General features: G+C 51.9%; 1 protein-coding gene across 3 annotated transcripts in view; it reads right to left on the reverse strand.

Moving 5' to 3' along the window:
• Nucleotides 1-19,859, reverse strand: part of oplah (5-oxoprolinase, ATP-hydrolysing) — a 115,682-nt gene that overhangs the window by 89,661 nt on the left and 6,162 nt on the right. For all 3 annotated transcript variants that reach the window (XM_073055166.1, XM_073055167.1, XM_073055168.1), the window contains exons 4-6: nt 9,904-10,018; nt 3,153-3,276; nt 814-1,009 (exon numbers count right to left, since the gene is read on the reverse strand). In XM_073055166.1, coding sequence (XP_072911267.1) covers nt 814-1,009; nt 3,153-3,276; nt 9,904-10,018 — 435 coding nt within the window. The remainder of the gene's footprint in view (nt 1-813; nt 1,010-3,152; nt 3,277-9,903; nt 10,019-19,859) is intronic.

Genomic DNA, 19,859 nt, shown 5'->3' on the forward strand with positions numbered 1-19,859 from the left:
AGTGTGAGAGGTCCCGTTCTGTCCCCAGTCAATGCCACACCCTTCAATGTACCCACAACATCGAGCTAACTGAACTGCTTTCAACATCGATGAGCTGCAGCTTTCTCCTGCAGAGAGACAGACAGACACAGACGCACAGAGATAAACACACACGTACATGTCCAGACACACGTGCACACACACGTACATGTCCAGACACACACACACACACACACACACACATGTCCAGACACACACACACACGTACATGTCCAGACACACGTGCACACACACGTACATGTCCAGACACACACACACGTACATGTCCAGACACACGTGCACACACACGTACATGTCCAGACACACACACACGTACATGTCCAGACACACGTGCACACACACGTACATGTCCAGACACACACACACGTACATGTCCAGACACATGTGCACACACACGTACATGTCCAGACACACACACACACACGTACATGTCCAGACACACGTGCACACACACGTACATGTCCACACACACACACACACGTACATGTCCAGACACACACACACACACGTACATGTCCAGACACACACACACACGTACATGTCCACATGTGCACACACACGTACATGTCCAGACACACGTGCACACACACACGTACTGCTCTATGACTTTGCTCAAAGATATCATGGACAGACCAGCCTGTAACCTTGCTGTATTACTCTATAACTCGGACTGCTGGGAGATAGTATGGAATCGATGGACTGAATGGCATCACTCTACGCCGAGCTAAGGAAACCTACCATCCCATGAGGCAGTTCTGGTCATTAACTGAGTACCTTGAGCGTGTCCTGGAAGCCGGCACGGAAGTCACTAATGTACCGCCTGATGCAGGGGGTGAGGTAGGCATCGGCGCAGGCAGTGTACCCCCGGGGTACCACCCGGACCATGGGCATCACCTCTGAGGACAGCGAGACGTGCTGGAAGCCCAACCTCCTCGCCAGCTCACCAACCTGCCGCTCGTGCTCAGACCACCTGCCAAGAAAGGACAATCAGCCGGGGTCACACCTACACCAGGGTGCGGCAGAGCACGGCACACTGGCAGCATTCAGATCCAGCTGACAGAATGTTCTGGAACCACGGGGCGGGATCCAGAACAGGCACAATGTGGTCCTTTGAGCCGCACTGCCAGCACCCCACCGGCTCAATAGTGTCCTCTTCCCTCTTCCATCAGCAGAAGGTACAAAAGCCTGAAAGCATATACTGTCCCACCAGGCTCAAGGACCGCTTCTACCCCACTGTCATCAGAGTCTTGAATGGACCTCTTGTTATACAAAGAGTAAAAGGGAGGTGAGAGTTTAAATTGGACCACTGGAAAATGATGCTGGTGAGGTAGCAACGGGGGACAAAGAAATGGCAAATTAATTTAATGGGTACTTTGCATCTGTCTTCACTGTGGAAAACACTAACAGTGTGCCACAGGTCCGTGAATGTCAGGGATCAAGAGTGAGAGCCATTGCTATTACAAAGGAAAAGTGCTCGGCAAACTGAAAGGTCTTAAGGTGGATAAGTCACCTGGACCAGATGGACTACATCCCAGAGTCCTGAGAGAGGTTGCTGAAGAGATAATGGATGCATTGGTCATGATCTTTCAAGAATCACCTGACTCTGGCATGGTCCCGGAGGACTGGAAAATTGCAAATGTCACTCCGCTCTTTCAGAGAGGAAGGAAAAAGAGAGGAAATTAAAGGCCAGTTAGCCTAACCTCAGTGGTGAGAAAGTGTTGGAGTCCATTATTAAGGAAGAGGCTTTTGGATATTTGGAGATTAATGATAAAATAAGTTAAAGTCAGCATGGTTTCTGTGAAGGGAAATCCTGCCTGACAAATCTGTTCCAGTTCTTCGAGGAAGTAACAAGCAGGGTGGACAAAGGACAGGCAGTGGATGTCATTTACTTGGATTTTCAGAAGCATTTGATAAGGTGCCACACATGAGGCTGCTTAACAAGATACAGTGCAATGGCGTTACAGGAAAGACACTGGCATGGATAGAGGAATGGCTGACAGGCAGGAGGCAGCGAGTGGGAATAAAAAGGGTTTTTTCTGTTTGGCTGCCAGTGACTAGTGGTGTTCCTCAGGGGTCAGTATTGGGACCACTACTTTTCACAATATCAATGATTTAGATAATGGAATTGATGGTTTTGTGGCAAAGTTTGTGGATGATAAAAAGATAGGTGGAGGGGTAGGTAGTGCTGAGGAAGCAATGGGATTGCAGCAGGACTTAGACAAATTGGAAGAATGGGCAAAAAAGTGACAGATGGAATATAGTGTTGGAAAATGTATGATCATGCATTTTGGTAAAAGGAACGATACTGCGAACTATTATCTAAATGGGGAGAAGGTTCAAACATCAGAGGTGCAGAGGGACTTGGGAATCCTCATGCAAGCCTCAATGGGCTGAATGGCCCAATTCTGCTCCTGTGTCTTATGGTTTTGAGGAGGACCTTAACCCCACAATCTACGTCACTAATACTTTGCACCTCACTGCCTGCTCTGCACTCTCTGTAACACTTCATTCTGCAATTCTGTTACTGTTTTACCTTGTTCTACCTCAATGTGCCTTCCGGCTTGTCCTCCTTCCCCTCTCCCCACCTTTTATTCGGGCCTCTGTCCCCTTCCTTTCCAGTCCTGATGAAGGGTCTCAGCCCGAAACGCCAACTGTTCATTCCTCTCCACAGATGCCGCCTGACCTGTTGAGTTCTGTCTCTCCATCTCCCTCTCCTTCTCCATCTCTGTGTCCCCGTGTCCCTCTCCCTCTCTGTGTCTCCATGTCTGCCTGTGTTTGTGTTTTGCTCGGGATTTCCAACATCTGCAGAATCTCGTGTTTAAGTATGCAAGGCAAACTGTAGCTCAGTACACCAGACAATAATAAACCAGTCTCTATGTCAAGAACCTACCCCACAAATCACATCCCGTGGTGGGAATTGAACCCGGACTGCTGGCTCAGTAATGGCATTACACTAACCACTGCACTACAGTGCTACACCCGAGGAGACAGAGTTCCGGACGGCAGGAGTGAAAGGTAACACACCACCGCGGGAGGGAGGGCACCGGGCGGTCTCGCGTGGTCTAACTGCGCTGCAAGGCTTGGAGGGGGTGACAAAAACAACACAGCCTCACGTGTAGGAATGCAAGAGCACCACAGCGAGACTACGGATGCCTCTCGACAGAACGGCTTTCAGCTCAGCCTCCAGCTGTACCAGGTCCGCGCTCCTCCACACCTCCACCCGCTCTCCCGTGGATCCTGCGAAACACAGAGTCAGAATCCAAATCAGGCTTAACGTCGCTGGCACACAGTTCGTTCCCATATTTGTTGTTTTGTGGCATCAGTTCACAGGTGTACATCATTATAAAAAACAGACAAAAACAAATTAAATACATAGTGCATAAGGAGAGGAACGTAGGGTTCACTGTCCATTCAGAAATCTGATAGTGACGGGGGAGAAGCTGTTCACGATATGTTGTGTGCGTGTCTTCAGGCTCCTGTACCCCCTCCTTGACGGGTAGCAATGAAAAGAGGGTGGTGGAGGAATTTTAAGGATGGATGTGGCCTTTCTGAGGCATCGCTCCTTGAAGATGTCCTGGATGGTTGGGAGCTGGTGCCTGTGATGGAGCTGACTGGGTTTATAAATTTCTGACGCTGTGCAGTGCCCCCCCCCCCCCCACCCCACAGACCAGACAGTTTTGCAACCAGTGAGAATCCTCTCCACGGTACATCAACAGAAACCTGCGAGGTACTCTCGACAAACAGAACGCACATTATTTTCACTCAGCCTCTGATAAGGATCTTTAAATATTAACTTTAGTTCTCACACATACATCGAAACAGCCAGTGAGATGTGCCCTTTGCATCGATGACCAACACAGTTTGAGGATGTGCTGGAGGCAGCTTGAAAGTGTCGCATGCTTCTGACACCAACACAGCACACCCACAACTCACTAGCCCTCATCTGTAGGTGGCAGGAAACTGGAGCGTCCGTCAGAAATGCAGGCGGTCACGGGGAGAACATATAAACTCCTTACAGACAGCGGTGGGAACTGAACCAACATGCTACTGTGACTTTAAACAAAAGTCCCAACGACTTCAAGATTCAGGATTAGTTAATGTCATTTCCCATACACAAGTGTAAAGGAGAATTAAATATTTGTTACTCCAGATCCAATGTAGCACAAAAAAATACAATAAGATAAAGTTTACAATAATAATGAAAAAACACAATAAATACAAATACATCAGTTAGCTTCTATAACACAAACCGATTGTATGCCCATAAAGTGTCACTGGGCTCAGGAGTGTCTGTTCACAAGGTGACTGACAGGAAATGATGAAGTAGTGGTGGTTGGGGGGGGGGGGGGGTGCTGAATTAGTGGGTGGAGGTGTTGGGGAAAGTCACTGTTTCGGAGTCTGCAGGTCCTGGCGTGGAAACTCCCTGATGGGAGCTCAGCAACACCACTACTTTCTGAGGAGGCTGAAGAGAGCTGGACGACGCACATCTGTACTCACATCATTCCACAGCATCCTAACAAACCACATCACACTTCGTAAGGAAACTGCACTGGACTGGGCAGGTGGCTCTATATCGGGCTTTTAAAACTGCCCAACACATCACCGGCACCGGCCTACCCACCATCAAGGACATGTATACCGAAAAGTGCTGGAACAGGGCCAGAAAACCAGGTATGATTTGCACGAAGAGTCCTGACGAAGGGTCTTGGCCCGAAACGTCGACAGTGCTTCTCCCTCTAGATGCTGTCTGGCCTGCTGTGTTCCACCAGCATTTTGTGTGCGTTGTTTGACTTTCCAGCATCTGCAGATTTCCTCGTGTATGATTTGCAGAGGGCTATTTCAAGGGCGAAGAGACAATTTCGAATCAGGTTGGAGGTGACGTTGGATGCAAGGCAACTCTGGCAGGGTTTGCAAGACAGTACATCCTACAAAGTGAAATCCAATAGTATGAATGGCAGCAATGCTTCACAACCAGATGAACTCAACACCTTCTATGCCCGTTTGAAAGGGAGAATATAACTACAGCTGTGAAGATCCCTGCTACACCTGGTGACCCTGTGATCTCTGTCTCAGAGGCCGATGTCAGGCTGTCTTTAAAGAGAGTGAACCCTCGCAAGAGAGAAGGTTCTGATGGAGTACCTGGTAAGGCTCTGAAAACCTGTGCCAACCAACTAGCGGGAGCATTCAAGGACATTTTCAACCTCTCACTGCTACGGGCAGAAGTTCCCACTGGCTTCAAACATACCAGTGCCTGAGAAGAATAATGTGAGCTGCCTTAATGACTATTGCCCTGTAGCACTCACACCGACAGCGATGAAATCCTTTGAGAGGTTGGTCATGACTAGACTGAATATTTGCCTCAGCAAGGACCTGGACCCATTACAATTTGCCTATTGCCACAATAGGTCAACGGCAGATGCAATCTCAATGGCTCTTCACACGGCTTCACGTGGACAACACAAAAACCTACGTCAGGATGCTGTTCATCGACTATAGCCCAACATTTAATACCATCATTCACACAATCCTGATTGAAAAGCTGCAGAACCTGGGCCTCGGTATCTCCCTCTGCAATTGGATTCTCAACTTCCTAACTGGAAGACCACAGTCTGTGCAGATTGGTGATAATGTATCCTCCTCGCTTACGATCAACACTGGCGCACCTCAGGGGTGTGTGCTTAGCCCACTGCTCTACTCTCTGTATACACATGACTGTGTGGCTAGGCATAGTCCAGATACCATCTATAAATTTGCTGACGATACAACCATTGTTGGTAGAATCTCAGATGGTGACGAGAGGGTGTACAGGAGTGAGATATGCCAACCAGTGGAGTGGTGTCGCAGCAACAACGTGGCACTCAACGTTAGTAAGATGAAAGAGCTGATTGTGGACTTCAGGAAGGGTAAGACGAAGGAACACATACCAATCCTCAAAGAGGGATCAGAAGTGGAGGGAGTGAGCAGTTTCAAGTTCCTGGGTGTCAAGATCTCTGAGGATCTAACCTGGACCCAACATATCAATGTAGTCATAAAGAAGGCAAGACAGTGGCTATACCTTATTAAGAGTTTGAAGAGATTTGGCATGTCAACAAATACATTTATAAACTTCTATAGTTGTACCGTGGAGAGCATTCTGACAGGCTGCATCAGTATGGAGGGGCTACTGCACAGGACTGAAAGAAGCTGCAGAGAGTTGTAAATCTAGTCAGCTCCATCTTGGGACTAGCCTGCAAAGTACCCAGGATATCTTCAAGAACTGGTGTCTCAGAAAGGCAGCATCCATTATTAAGGACCTCCAGCACCCAGGGCATGCCCTTTTCTCACTGTTACCATCAGGCAGGAGGTACAGAACCCTGAAGACACACTCTCGGCGATTCAGGAACAGCTTCTTCCCCTCTGCCATCCGATTCCTGAATGGACATTGGATACTATCTCACTTTTTCAATATACAGTATTTCTGTTTTTGCATGTTTTTAAAAATCTGGCCAATATACATAATAGATTTACTTGTTCATTTACTATTGTTTTTATTTTATTTTTATTTTTTCTCTCTGCTATATTATGTACTGCATTGAACTGCTGTTGCTAAGTTAACAAATTTCACGTCTCATGCTGGTGATAATAAACCTGATTCTGATTCTGAAGTGGAGGTTGATCGGTTCTTGATCAGTCAGGGTGTCAAAGGTTATGTGGGGGGGGGGGGAGGCAGGAGAATGGGGTTGAGAGGGATAAATCAGCCATGATGGAATGGTGGCGCAGAGTAGAGGGAGCAAATGGCCTAAATCTGCTGCTTTGTCTTTGGTTTAGTTCTAAGGGCATTCTTTTGACTAGAACAGGGACAGGCCCTTTGTTGCAACCATGATGCCAATTTAAACTGGACATCTGCCAGCACAGATGATCTGTCCTAATCTGATCATCCACTTGCCTGTCAGAATGCCTTATTCAGGGGTGTCAAACTCATCTTGGGTCACGGGCCGGATTGGGCAAAATGCGACTTCATGCGGGCCGAATGAGTTGTGCACGCGTGCGTGCTCCCACAGCTTTCGTTGCCTTCAATTTTTCAATCTGCTCTCACGTGTCTCAGTCTCTGTTATATCTACAAAGTATTTCACTTTACGAATTTCGTTTGTTATGAAGAAGATTGCCTAGAAAGCATTATTGTTATGATTGGTATTAACTTACAGTCATAGGCTACAAAAAATTTATGATGAGAGAGAAAAAACGATGCTATTTTGGCTAAGGTTGTTTTGGGAGCCACATCCTTTTCATTAATAAACCATTTGAAATCGAACATTAGCAGAAAAAAATTGACACAATGAGACAAATTGTAAATGTAGCCTACATAACTGCACCTAATTTTTATTAGCCTGCTTCCGCCAAACAAACTCAGACAATGAACACAGTTAGCCTCTAATTTTTATTGAAATGATCACATTTGCAATAGTAGAACAGTCAGAAAATGAATGAATCACAATATCATGACATTCAATATTTCATAATGCATTTTGCTTACATGTCGAAGTGCATCGAACAGTGTCACTCATTTTTCACTTGCTGCTTCCAGACACCTGACATCTCTTGGCTTTAACCAGCCTGTCAACATCAGGGACCAGTTTCTGGGCAGTTGTGATTTTCATAATGTCCTTTAGATGCCTGTGTGTCAGCTGCGAGCGCAGTTTGGATTTGTTAATGTTCATTATGGAGAACGCCTGCTCACAGAGATATGTTGTCCTGAACATGCAAAGGATCTTTGAGGCAAAGTCTGTGATCTTGGAGTAAATCGGTCCCAGGTATTGATAGAATGAGTCCAGACCCACAGTTTCAAATTTATATTTCAAAGCCGAGTTACACTGAATTTCAATTAGTTCCATTTGGAGTTCCTCCGGCACATTTGATGCTGCATTGACGGCAAACAGCGAGCAAAGTAGTGAGAATTCCTTCTCGAGCTGTGTGAAGACTTGGAAACGATTCTGAAACTCACTTTTCAGCCGTGATATTTTGTCCTTGTACCTGTCCATGTTGTCATTATTCCCATGAGTGACACACACAGATTGCAAAGAGGGGAAATGAGTTGGGTTGCTCCAGGATAGCTGTATCTCCCACAGCCTAATTTAATTTGAAAGGCACAAATGCTGTCGTACTATTCCGTTACAAGTTTGCTGCGGCCTTGCATGTTAACGTTAAGCACATTTAAGTGCTCTGTTACATCCACAAAAAATGCAAAATCGTGAAGCCAGTCTGGGTCATCCAACTCTGCCACTGGCTTCCCTTTCTCGTTCATGAATAGTCCAATTTCCGCACGTAATTGAAAAACAACGTTTGAGCACAACTCCTCTGCTCAACCAGCGGACTCAGTGTGGTAGGGTAGGCCGTGTCCAATATTACTTTTGGACAAAAGAGTGTCAAATTGCCGATGGTTGAGTCCCTTGGCTCTAATAAAATTAACCGTTTTGATTACTTACATCCATGACATATTCCATTTCAAGGCTCCTTTTACATAACGCCTCTTGGTGTATAATACAACGAAAATCCCAGAATTCCTGCTCTGGATTCTCTGTCTGAACTTTCTCTCTGAGTTTCGCAACAACACCTGACTTTTTCCCGACCGTGGACGGTGCGCCATCTGTTGCCACGCTGACAAAGTGACTCCAGACAAACTCCAGTCTGCCCAAGGGCTTGACCAGGCTGGAGAAAACGTCGTTCACCATTGTGGTGTTTATTCATTAATGATATTCAGGAAATAAACCAGGGAAACCGAATAAACACTAAAAACCCTGAAAACCTGGTACCTGAATAAACTCAGCATTAGCCATATCATACGCCATAGGCGCTTCGATTACTGGGGCCAGCTTTAATAGTAATTAGATATTATCTCGCGGGCCAAAGATAATTCCACCGCGGGCCGGACTTGGCCCGCGGGTCTTGAGTTTGACATATATGCCTTACATCTTCCTACTGCCGGCACACCGCATACGTACACTGACTGTGGAGGCCAAGTCGCCGGGTATATGTTGATTAGTCAGTGTCAAAGGATACGCGGAGAAGGAAAGACAATGGGATTGAGAGGGATAATAAATCTGCCATGATGGAACGGCAGAGCAGGCTTGATGGGCTGAATGGCCTACTTATGCTCCAATGTCTCACCCATTGTATCTGCTTAACCGGCACCTCTGTCAGAGTATTCCAGGCACCCACCTCTCTGTAACGCAAATAAGTCAGAGTTTGGGCACTTCTCAGATGAAGGGAATAAAATTTGTAATTAATCGTCACAAAGAAATAGAAAGATATTCGAGAAAATTTATGAACGTTTCTCAGCAACGGACAGTCAAAACTGCCCATGACATCACCAGCTCCAGCCTAGAGAGAAAGGTGCTGGAACAGGGCCAGCAACATCATGAAAGATCCCAACCACCTTGCTCACGGACTGTCTGTCCCACTCCCATCAGGGAGGAGGCTACGTGGCATCCACACCAGGACCACCAGACTCATAAACAGATACTTTCCCCAAGCAGAAAGGCTGATCAACACCTCCTCCCACAAACCCACCACTACTTCATCATTTCCTGTCAGTCACCTTGTGTACAGACACTCCTGTGCCCAGTGACACTTTGTATGTCTATAATCTATATCTTAGGCATCGATATTTATTGTGTTCTTTGTCTCATTGTGTTGTTGTTGTGCTGCATCAGATCCGCAGCAACAATTATTTCACTCTCCTTTACACTTGTGTACAGGAAATGACATCAAACAATCCTGAACATCCTGAACACGTCCACGTACACACGCACCCCGACAGAGACGTCCCACACAGACCGACACCGACAACCTCCACTCCATCGATGTGTACAGAGTGAGAGCTCCTACCCGTGACAACCTCCAGCCCATCTGGCTTGGTCAATTGGCAGCCCGTCTGTTGCAAAACCACTCGCTCCTCAACCTCGATCACCTCCTCGTAGAGCACCTCAGGCATGGTGATCTCCTAAACACGTGAGACAGAGAGAGTCAGTGTGGGAGTGAGTCAATGGAGAGACAGTCAGTGAGAGTGAGAGTGTGTGGAGAGAGACAGGGAGGGTCAGTGTGAGTGAGAGGGAGGGTCAGTGTGAGAGTGAGTGTGTGGAGAGAGAGGGAGGGTCAGTGTGAGGGTGAGTGTGTGGAGAGAGAGGGAGGGTCAGTGTGAGGGTGAGTGTGTGGAGAGAGAGGGAGGGTCAGTGTGAGGGTGAGTGTGTGGAGAGAGAGGGAGGGTCAGTGTGAGAGAGAGTGTGTGGAGAGAGAGGGAGGGTCAGTGTGAGAGAGAGTGTGTGGAGAGAAAGGGAGGGTCAGTGTGAGAGTGAGTGTGTGGAGAGAGAGGGAGGGTCAGTGTGAGAGAGAGTGTGTGGAGAGAGAGGGAGGGTCAGTGTGAGAGAGAGTGTGTGGAGAGAAAGGGAGGGTCAGTGTGAGAGTGAGTGAGTGGAGAGAGAGGGAGGGTCAGTGTGAGAGTGAGTGTGTGGAGAGAGAGGGAGGGTCAGTGTGAGAGAGAGTGTGTGGAGAGAGAGGGAGGGTCAGTGTGAGAGAGAGTGTGTGGAGAGAGAGGGAGTGTCAGTGTGAGAGAGTGTGTGGAGAGAGAGGGAGGGTCAGTGTGAGAGAGAGTGAGTGGAGAGAGAGGGAGGGTCAGTGTGAGAGTGAGTGAGTGGAGAGAGAGGGAGGGTCAGTGTGAGAGTGAGTGAGTGGAGAGAGAGGGAGGGTCAGTGTGAGAGAGTGTGTGGAGAGAGAGGGAGGGTCAGTGTGAGAGAGTGTGTGGAGAGAGAGGGAGGGTCAGTGTGAGAGTGAGTGAGTGGAGAGAGAGGGAGGGTCAGTGTGAGAGAGAGTGCGTGGAGAGAGAGGGAGGGTCAGTGTGAGAGAGAGTGCGTGGAGAGAGAGGGAGGGTCAGTGCGAGAGAGAGTGCGTGGAGAGGGAGGGTCAGTGTGAGGGTGTGTGTGGAGAGAGAGGGAGGGTCAGTGTGAGAGAGTGTGTGGAGAGAGAGGGAGGGTCAGTGTGAGAGAGTGTGTGTGGAGAGAGAGGGAGGGTCAGTGTGAGAGAGTGTGTGTGGAGAGAGAGGGAGGGTCAGTGTGAGAGAGAGTGTGTGGAGAGAGAGGGAGGGTCAGTGTGACAGAGAGTGCGTGGAGAGAGAGGGAGGGTCAGTGTGAGAGAGTGAGTGGAGAGAGAGGGAGGGTCAGTGTGAGAGAGTGCGTGGAGAGAGAGGGAGGGTCAGTGTGAGAGAGAGTGAGTGGAGAGAGAGGGAGGGTCAGTGTGAGAGAGTGTGTGGAGAGAGAGGGAGGGTCAGTGTGAGAGAGTGCGTGGAGAGAGAGGGAGGGTCAGTGTGAGAGAGAGTGAGTGGAGAGAGAGGGAGGGTCAGTGTGAGAGTGAGTGTGTGGAGAGAGAGGGAGGGTCAGTGTGGTGGTGAAAGTGTGTGGAGAGAGAGGGAGGGTCAGTGTGAGAGAGAGTGTGGAGAGAGAGGGAGGGTCAGTGTGAGAGTGAGTGAGTGGAGAGAGAGGGAGGGTCAGTGTGAGAGAGAGTGCGTGGAGAGAGAGGGAGGGTCAGTGTGAGAGAGTGCGTGGAGGAGAGAGGGAGGGTCAGTGTGAGAGTGAGTGAGTGGAGAGAGAGAGAGGGAGGGTCAGTGTGAGAGAGTGTGTGGAGAGAGAGGGAGGGTCAGTGTGAGAGTGAGTGTGTGGAGAGAGAGGGAGGGTCAGTGTGAGAGTGAGTGTGTGGAGAGAGAGGGAGGGTCAGTGTGGTGGTGAAAGTGTGTGGAGAGAGAGGGAGGGTCAGTGTGAGAGAGAGTGTGTGGAGAGAGAGGGAGGGTCAGTGTGAGAGAGTGTGTGGAGAGAGAGGGAGGGTCAGTGTGACAGAGAGTGCATGGAGAGAGAGGGAGGGTCAGTGTGAGAGAGAGTGCGTGGAGAGAGAGGGAGGGTCAGTGTGAGAGTGAGTGAGTGGAGAGAGAGGGAGGGTCAGTGTGAGAGTGAGTGTGTGGAGAGAGAGGGAGGGTCAGTGTGGTGGTGAAAGTGTGTGGAGAGAGAGGGAGGGTCAGTGTGAGAGAGAGTGTTGAGAGAGAGGGAGGGTCAGTGTGAGAGTGAGTGAGTGGAGAGAGAGGGAGGGTCAGTGTGAGAGAGAGTGCGTGGAGAGAGAGGGAGGGTCAGTGTGAGAGAGTGCGTGGAGAGAGAGGGAGGGTCAGTGTGAGAGTGAGTGAGTGGAGAGAGAGAGAGGGAGGGTCAGTGTGAGAGAGTGTGTGGAGAGAGAGGGAGGGTCAGTGTGAGAGTGAGTGTGTGGAGAGAGAGGGAGGGTCAGTGTGAGAGTGAGTGTGTGGAGAGAGAGGGAGGGTCAGTGTGAGAGTGAGTGTGTGGAGAGAGAGGGAGGGTCAGTGTGAGAGTGAGTGAGTGGAGAGAGAGGGAGGGTCAGTGTGAGAGTGAGTGTGTGGAGAGAGAGGGAGGGTCAGTGTGGTGGTGAAAGTGTGTGGAGAGAGAGGGAGGGTCAGTGTGAGAGTGAAAGTGTGTGGAGAGAGAGGGAGGGTCAGTGTGGTGGTGAAAGTGTGTGGAGAGAGAGGGAGGGTCAGTGTGAGAGAGTGTGTGGAGAGAGAGGGAGGGTCAGTGTGAGAGTGAGTGAGTGGAGAGAGAGGGAGGGTCAGTGTGAGAGTGAGTGAGTGGAGAGAGAGGGAGGGTCAGTGTGAGAAAGAGTGCGTGGAGAGAGAGGGAGGGTCAGTGTGAGAGAGAGTGCGTGGAGAGAGAGGGAGGGTCAGTGCGAGAGAGAGTGCGTGGAGAGAGAGGGAGGGTCAGTGTGAGGGTGAGTGTGTGGAGAGAGAGGGAGGGTCAGTGTGAGAGAGTGTGTGGAGAGAGAGGGAGGGTCAGTGTGAGAGAGTGTGTGGAGAGAGAGGGAGGGTCAGTGTGAGAGAGTGTGTGGAGAGAGAGGGAGGGTCAGTGTGAGAGTGAGTGTGTGGAGAGAGAGGGAGGGTCAGTGTGAGAGTGAGTGTGTGGAGAGAGAGGGAGGGTCAGTGTGAGAGTGAGTGTGTGGAGAGAGAGGGAGGGTCAGTGTGAGAGTGAGTGTGTGGAGAGAGAGGGAGGGTCAGTGTGAGAGTGAGTGTGTGGAGAGAGAGGGAGGGTCAGTGTGAGAGTGAGTGTGTGGAGAGAGAGGGAGGGTCAGTGTGGTGGTGAAAGTGTGTGGAGAGAGAGGGAGGGTCAGTGTGAGAGAGAGTGTGTGGAGAGAGAGGGAGGGTCAGTGTGAGAGAGTGTGTGGAGAGAGAGGGAGGGTCAGTGTGAGAGAGTGTGTGGAGAGAGAGGGAGGGTCAGTGTGAGAGTGAGTGAGTGGAGAGAGAGGGAGGGTCAGTGTGAGAGTGAGTGAGTGGAGAGAGAGGGAGGGTCAGTGTGAGAGAGTGTGTGGAGAGAGAGGGAGGGTCAGTGTGAGAGTGAGTGTGTGGAGAGAGAGGGAGGGTCAGTGTGAGAGTGAGTGAGTGGAGAGAGAGGGAGGGTCAGTGTGAGAGAGTGTGTGGAGAGAGAGGGAGGGTCAGTGTGAGAGAGTGTGTGGAGAGAGAGGGAGGGTCAGTGTGAGAGTGAGTGAGTGGAGAGAGAGGGAGGGTCAGTGTGAGAGAGAGTGCGTGGAGAGAGAGGGAGGGTCAGTGTGAGAGAGAGTGCGTGGAGAGAGAGGGAGGGTCAGTGCGAGAGAGAGTGCGTGGAGAGGGAGGGTCAGTGTGAGGGTGTGTGTGGAGAGAGAGGGAGGGTCAGTGTGAGAGAGTGTGTGGAGAGAGAGGGAGGGTCAGTGTGAGAGAGTGTGTGTGGAGAGAGAGGGAGGGTCAGTGTGAGAGAGTGTGTGTGGAGAGAGAGGGAGGGTCAGTGTGAGAGAGAGTGTGTGGAGAGAGAGGGAGGGTCAGTGTGACAGAGAGTGCGTGGAGAGAGAGGGAGGGTCAGTGTGAGAGAGTGAGTGGAGAGAGAGGGAGGGTCAGTGTGAGAGAGTGCGTGGAGAGAGAGGGAGGGTCAGTGTGAGAGAGAGTGAGTGGAGAGAGAGGGAGGGTCAGTGTGAGAGAGTGTGTGGAGAGAGAGGGAGGGTCAGTGTGAGAGAGTGCGTGGAGAGAGAGGGAGGGTCAGTGTGAGAGAGAGTGAGTGGAGAGAGAGGGAGGGTCAGTGTGAGAGTGAGTGTGTGGAGAGAGAGGGAGGGTCAGTGTGGTGGTGAAAGTGTGTGGAGAGAGAGGGAGGGTCAGTGTGAGAGAGAGTGTGGAGAGAGAGGGAGGGTCAGTGTGAGAGTGAGTGAGTGGAGAGAGAGGGAGGGTCAGTGTGAGAGAGAGTGCGTGGAGAGAGAGGGAGGGTCAGTGTGAGAGAGTGCGTGGAGAGAGAGGGAGGGTCAGTGTGAGAGTGAGTGAGTGGAGAGAGAGAGAGGGAGGGTCAGTGTGAGAGAGTGTGTGGAGAGAGAGGGAGGGTCAGTGTGAGAGTGAGTGTGTGGAGAGAGAGGGAGGGTCAGTGTGAGAGTGAGTGTGTGGAGAGAGAGGGAGGGTCAGTGTGGTGGTGAAAGTGTGTGGAGAGAGAGGGAGGGTCAGTGTGAGAGAGAGTGTGTGGAGAGAGAGGGAGGGTCAGTGTGAGAGAGTGTGTGGAGAGAGAGGGAGGGTCAGTGTGACAGAGAGTGCATGGAGAGAGAGGGAGGGTCAGTGTGAGAGAGAGTGCGTGGAGAGAGAGGGAGGGTCAGTGTGAGAGTGAGTGAGTGGAGAGAGAGGGAGGGTCAGTGTGAGAGTGAGTGTGTGGAGAGAGAGGGAGGGTCAGTGTGGTGGTGAAAGTGTGTGGAGAGAGAGGGAGGGTCAGTGTGAGAGAGAGTGTTGAGAGAGAGGGAGGGTCAGTGTGAGAGTGAGTGAGTGGAGAGAGAGGGAGGGTCAGTGTGAGAGAGAGTGCGTGGAGAGAGAGGGAGGGTCAGTGTGAGAGAGTGCGTGGAGAGAGAGGGAGGGTCAGTGTGAGAGTGAGTGAGTGGAGAGAGAGAGAGGGAGGGTCAGTGTGAGAGAGTGTGTGGAGAGAGAGGGAGGGTCAGTGTGAGAGTGAGTGTGTGGAGAGAGAGGGAGGGTCAGTGTGAGAGTGAGTGTGTGGAGAGAGAGGGAGGGTCAGTGTGAGAGTGAGTGTGTGGAGAGAGAGGGAGGGTCAGTGTGAGAGTGAGTGAGTGGAGAGAGAGGGAGGGTCAGTGTGAGAGTGAGTGTGTGGAGAGAGAGGGAGGGTCAGTGTGGTGGTGAAAGTGTGTGGAGAGAGAGGGAGGGTCAGTGTGAGAGTGAAAGTGTGTGGAGAGAGAGGGAGGGTCAGTGTGGTGGTGAAAGTGTGTGGAGAGAGAGGGAGGGTCAGTGTGAGAGAGTGTGTGGAGAGAGAGGGAGGGTCAGTGTGAGAGTGAGTGAGTGGAGAGAGAGGGAGGGTCAGTGTGAGAGTGAGTGAGTGGAGAGAGAGGGAGGGTCAGTGTGAGAAAGAGTGCGTGGAGAGAGAGGGAGGGTCAGTGTGAGAGAGAGTGCGTGGAGAGAGAGGGAGGGTCAGTGCGAGAGAGAGTGCGTGGAGAGAGAGGGAGGGTCAGTGTGAGGGTGAGTGTGTGGAGAGAGAGGGAGGGTCAGTGTGAGAGAGTGTGTGGAGAGAGAGGGAGGGTCAGTGTGAGAGAGTGTGTGGAGAGAGAGGGAGGGTCAGTGTGAGAGAGTGTGTGGAGAGAGAGGGAGGGTCAGTGTGAGAGTGAGTGTGTGGAGAGAGAGGGAGGGTCAGTGTGAGAGTGAGTGTGTGGAGAGAGAGGGAGGGTCAGTGTGAGAGTGAGTGTGTGGAGAGAGAGGGAGGGTCAGTGTGAGAGTGAGTGTGTGGAGAGAGAGGGAGGGTCAGTGTGAGAGTGAGTGTGTGGAGAGAGAGGGAGGGTCAGTGTGGTGGTGAAAGTGTGTGGAGAGAGAGGGAGGGTCAGTGTGAGAGAGAGTGTGTGGAGAGAGAGGGAGGGTCAGTGTGAGAGAGTGTGTGGAGAGAGAGGGAGGGTCAGTGTGAGAGAGTGTGTGGAGAGAGAGGGAGGGTCAGTGTGAGAGTGAGTGAGTGGAGAGAGAGGGAGGGTCAGTGTGAGAGTGAGTGAGTGGAGAGAGAGGGAGGGTCAGTGTGAGAGAGTGTGTGGAGAGAGAGGGAGGGTCAGTGTGAGAGTGAGTGTGTGGAGAGAGAGGGAGGGTCAGTGTGAGAGAGTGTGTGGAGAGAGAGGGAGGGTCAGTGTGAGAGTGAGTGAGTGGAGAGAGAGGGAGGGTCAGTGTGAGAGTGAGTGAGTGGAGAGAGAGGGAGGGTCAGTGTGAGAGAGTGTGTGGAGAGAGAGGGAGGGTCAGTGTGAGAGAGTGTGTGGAGAGAGAGGGAGGGTCAGTGTGAGAGTGAGTGAGTGGAGAGAGAGGGAGGGTCAGTGTGAGAGTGAGTGAGAGGAGAGAGAGGGAGGGTCAGTGTGAGAGAATGTGTGGAGAGAGAGGGAGGGTCAGTGTAAGAGTGAGTGAGTGGAGAGAGAGTGAGGGTCAGTGTGAGAGAGAGTGCGTGGAGAGAGAGGGAGGGTCAGTGTGAGAGAGAGTGCGTGGAGAGAGAGGGAGGGTCAGTGTGAGAGAGAGTGCGTGGAGAGAGAGGGAGGGTCAGTGTGAGAGAGAGTGCGTGGAGAGAGAGGGAGGGTCAGTGTGAGAGAGAGTGCGTGGAGAGAGAGGGAGGGTCAGTGTGAGAGAGAGTGCGTGGAGAGAGAGGGAGGGTCAGTGTGAGAGAGTGTGTGTGGAGAGAGAGGGAGGGTCAGTGTGAGAGTGAGTGTGTGGAGAGAGAGGGAGGGTCAGTGTGGTGGTGAAAGTGTGTGGAGAGAGAGGGAGGGTCAGTGTGAGAGAGAGTGTGGAGAGAGAGGGAGGGTCAGTGTGAGAGAGTGCGTGGAGAGAGAGGGAGGGTCAGTGTGAGAGAGTGCGTGGAGAGAGAGGGAGGGTCAGTGTGAGAGAGTGCGTGGAGAGAGAGGGAGGGTCAGTGTGAGAGAGTGCGTGGAGAGAGAGGGAGGGTCAGTGTGAGAGTGAGTGAGTGGAGAGAGAGAGAGGGAGGGTCAGTGTGAGAGTGAGTGAGTGGAGAGAGAGGGAGGGTCAGTGTGAGAGAGTGTGTGGAGAGAGAGGGAGGGTCAGTGTGAGAGAGTGAGTGGAGAGAGAGGGAGGGTCAGTGTGAGAGTGAGTGAGTGGAGAGAGAGGGAGGGTCAGTGTGAGAGTGAGTGAGTGGAGAGAGAGGGAGGGTCAGTGTGAGAGAATGTGTGGAGAGAGAGGGAGGGTCAGTGTGAGAGAGTGTGTGGAGAGAGAGGGAGGGTCAGTGTGAGAGAGTGTGTGGAGAGAGAGGGAGGGTCAGTGTGAGAGAGAGTGTGTGGAGAGAGAGGGAGGGTCAGTGTGAGAGTGAGTGTGTGGAGAGAGAGGGAGGGTCAGTGTGAGAGTGAGTGTGTGGAGAGAGAGGGAGGGTCAGTGTGAGAGTGAGTGTGTGGAGAGAGAGGGAGGGTCAGTGTGAGAGAGTGTGTGGAGAGAGAGGGAGGGTCAGTGTGACAGAGAGTGCATGGAGAGAGAGGGAGGGTCAGTGTGAGAGAGAGTGCGTGGAGAGAGAGGGAGGGTCAGTGTGAGAGAGAGTGCGTGGAGAGAGAGGGAGGGTCAGTGTGAGAGTGAGTGAGAGAGGGAGGGTCAGTGTGAGAGTGAGTGTGTGGAGAGAGAGTGAGGGTCAGTGTGAGAGTGAGTGTGTGGAGAGAGAGTGAGGGTCAGTGTGAGAGTGAGTGTGTGGAGAGAGAGGGAGGGTCAGTGTGAGAGTGAGTGAGTGGAGAGAGAGGGAGGGTCAGTGTGAGAGTGAGTGAGTGGAGAGAGAGGGAGGGTCAGTGTGAGAGTGAGTGAGTGGAGAGAGAGGGAGGGTCAGTGTGAGAGAGAGTGAGTGGAGAGAGAGGGAGGGTCAGTGTGAGAGTGAGTGAGTGGAGAGAGAGGGAGGGTCAGTGTGAGAGTGAGTGTGTGGAGAGAGAGGGAGGGTCAGTGTGAGAGTGAGTGTGTGGAGAGAGAGGGAGGGTCAGTGTGGTGGTGAAAGTGTGTGGAGAGAGAGGGAGGGTCAGTGTGAGAGAGAGTGTGGAGAGAGAGGGAGGGTCAGTGTGAGAGAGTGTGTGTGGAGAGAGAGGGAGGGTCAGTGTGGTGGTGAAAGTGTGTGGAGAGAGAGGGAGGGTCAGTGTGAGAGAGAGTGTGGAGAGAGAGGGAGGGTCAGTGTGAGAGTGAGTGAGTGGAGAGAGAGGGAGGGTCAGTGTGAGAGAGTGCGTGGAGAGAGAGGGAGGGTCAGTGTGAGAGAGTGTGTGGAGAGAGAGGGAGGGTCAGTGTGAGAGTGAGTGAGTGGAGAGAGAGGGAGGGTCAGTGTGAGAGTGAGTGAGTGGAGAGAGAGGGAGGGTCAGTGTGAGAGAGTGTGTGGAGAGAGAGGGAGGGTCAGTGTGAGAGAGAGTGTGTGGAGAGAGAGGGAGGGTCAGTGTGAGAGAGAGTGAGTGGAGATAGAGGGAGGGTCAGTGTGAGAGAGAGTGCGTGGAGAGAGAGGGAGGGTCAGTGTGAGAGAGAGTGCGTGGAGAGAGAGGGAGGGTCAGTGTGAGAGAGAGTGCGTGGAGAGAGAGGGAGGGTCAGTGTGAGAGTGAGTGAGAGAGGGAGGGTCAGTGTGAGAGTGAGTGTGTGGAGAGAGAGTGAGGGTCAGTGTGAGAGTGAGTGTGTGGAGAGAGAGTGAGGGTCAGTGTGAGAGTGAGTGTGTGGAGAGAGAGGGAGGGTCAGTGTGAGAGTGAGTGAGTGGAGAGAGAGGGAGGGTCAGTGTGAGAGTGAGTGAGTGGAGAGAGAGGGAGGGTCAGTGTGAGAGTGAGTGAGTGGAGAGAGAGGGAGGGTCAGTGTGAGAGAGAGTGAGTGGAGAGAGAGGGAGGGTCAGTGTGAGAGTGAGTGAGTGGAGAGAGAGGGAGGGTCAGTGTGAGGGAGAGTGTGTGTGGAGAGAGAGGGAGGGTCAGTGTGAGTGGAGAGAGAGGGAGGGTCAGTGTGAGAGAGAGTGTGGAGAGAGAGGGAGGGTCAGTGTGAGAGTGAGTGTGTGGAGAGAGAGGGAGGGTCAGTGTGAGAGAGTGTGTGGAGAGAGAGGGAGGGTCAGTGTGAGAGTGTGTGTGGAGAGAGAGGGAGGGTCAGTGTGAGAGAGAGTGAGTGGAGAGAGAGGGAGGGTCAGTGTGAGAGAGTGTGTGGAGAGAGAGGGAGGGTCAGTGTGAGAGAGTGTGTGGAGAGAGAGGGAGGGTCAGTGTGAGAGAGAGTGTGTGGAGAGAGAGGGAGGGTCAGTGTGAGAGAGAGTGTGTGGAGAGAGAGGGAGGGTCAGTGTGGTGGTGAAAGTGCGTGGAGAGAGAGGGAGGGTCAGTGTGGTGGTGAAAGTGTGTGGAGAGAGAGGGAGGGTCAGTGTGAGAGTGAGTGAGTGGAGAGAGAGGGAGGGTCAGTGTGGTGGTGAAAGTGTGTGGAGAGAGAGGGAGGGTCAGTGTGGTGGTGAAAGTGTGTGGAGAGAGAGGGAGGGTCAGTGTGGTGGTGAAAGTGTGTGGAGAGAGAGGGAGGGTCAGTGTGAGAGTGAGTGAGTGGAGAGAGAGGGAGGGTCAGTGTGAGAGTGAGTGAGTGGAGAGAGAGGGAGGGTCAGTGTGAGAGTGAGAGTGTGTGGAGAGAGAGGGAGGGTCAGTGTGAGAGTGAGTGTGTGTGGAGAGAGAGGGAGGGTCAGTGTGAGAGTGAGTGAGTGGAGAGAGAGGGAGGGTCAGTGTGAGAGAGAGTGCGTGGAGAGAGAGGGAGGGTCAGTGTGAGAGTGAGTGAGTGGAGAGAGAGGGAGGGTCAGTGTGAGAGAGAGTGAAAA

Source organism: Hemitrygon akajei, chromosome 8 (assembly GCF_048418815.1).
Source record: "Hemitrygon akajei chromosome 8, sHemAka1.3, whole genome shotgun sequence".
NCBI classification, from domain to species: Eukaryota; Metazoa; Chordata; class Chondrichthyes; order Myliobatiformes; family Dasyatidae; genus Hemitrygon; species Hemitrygon akajei.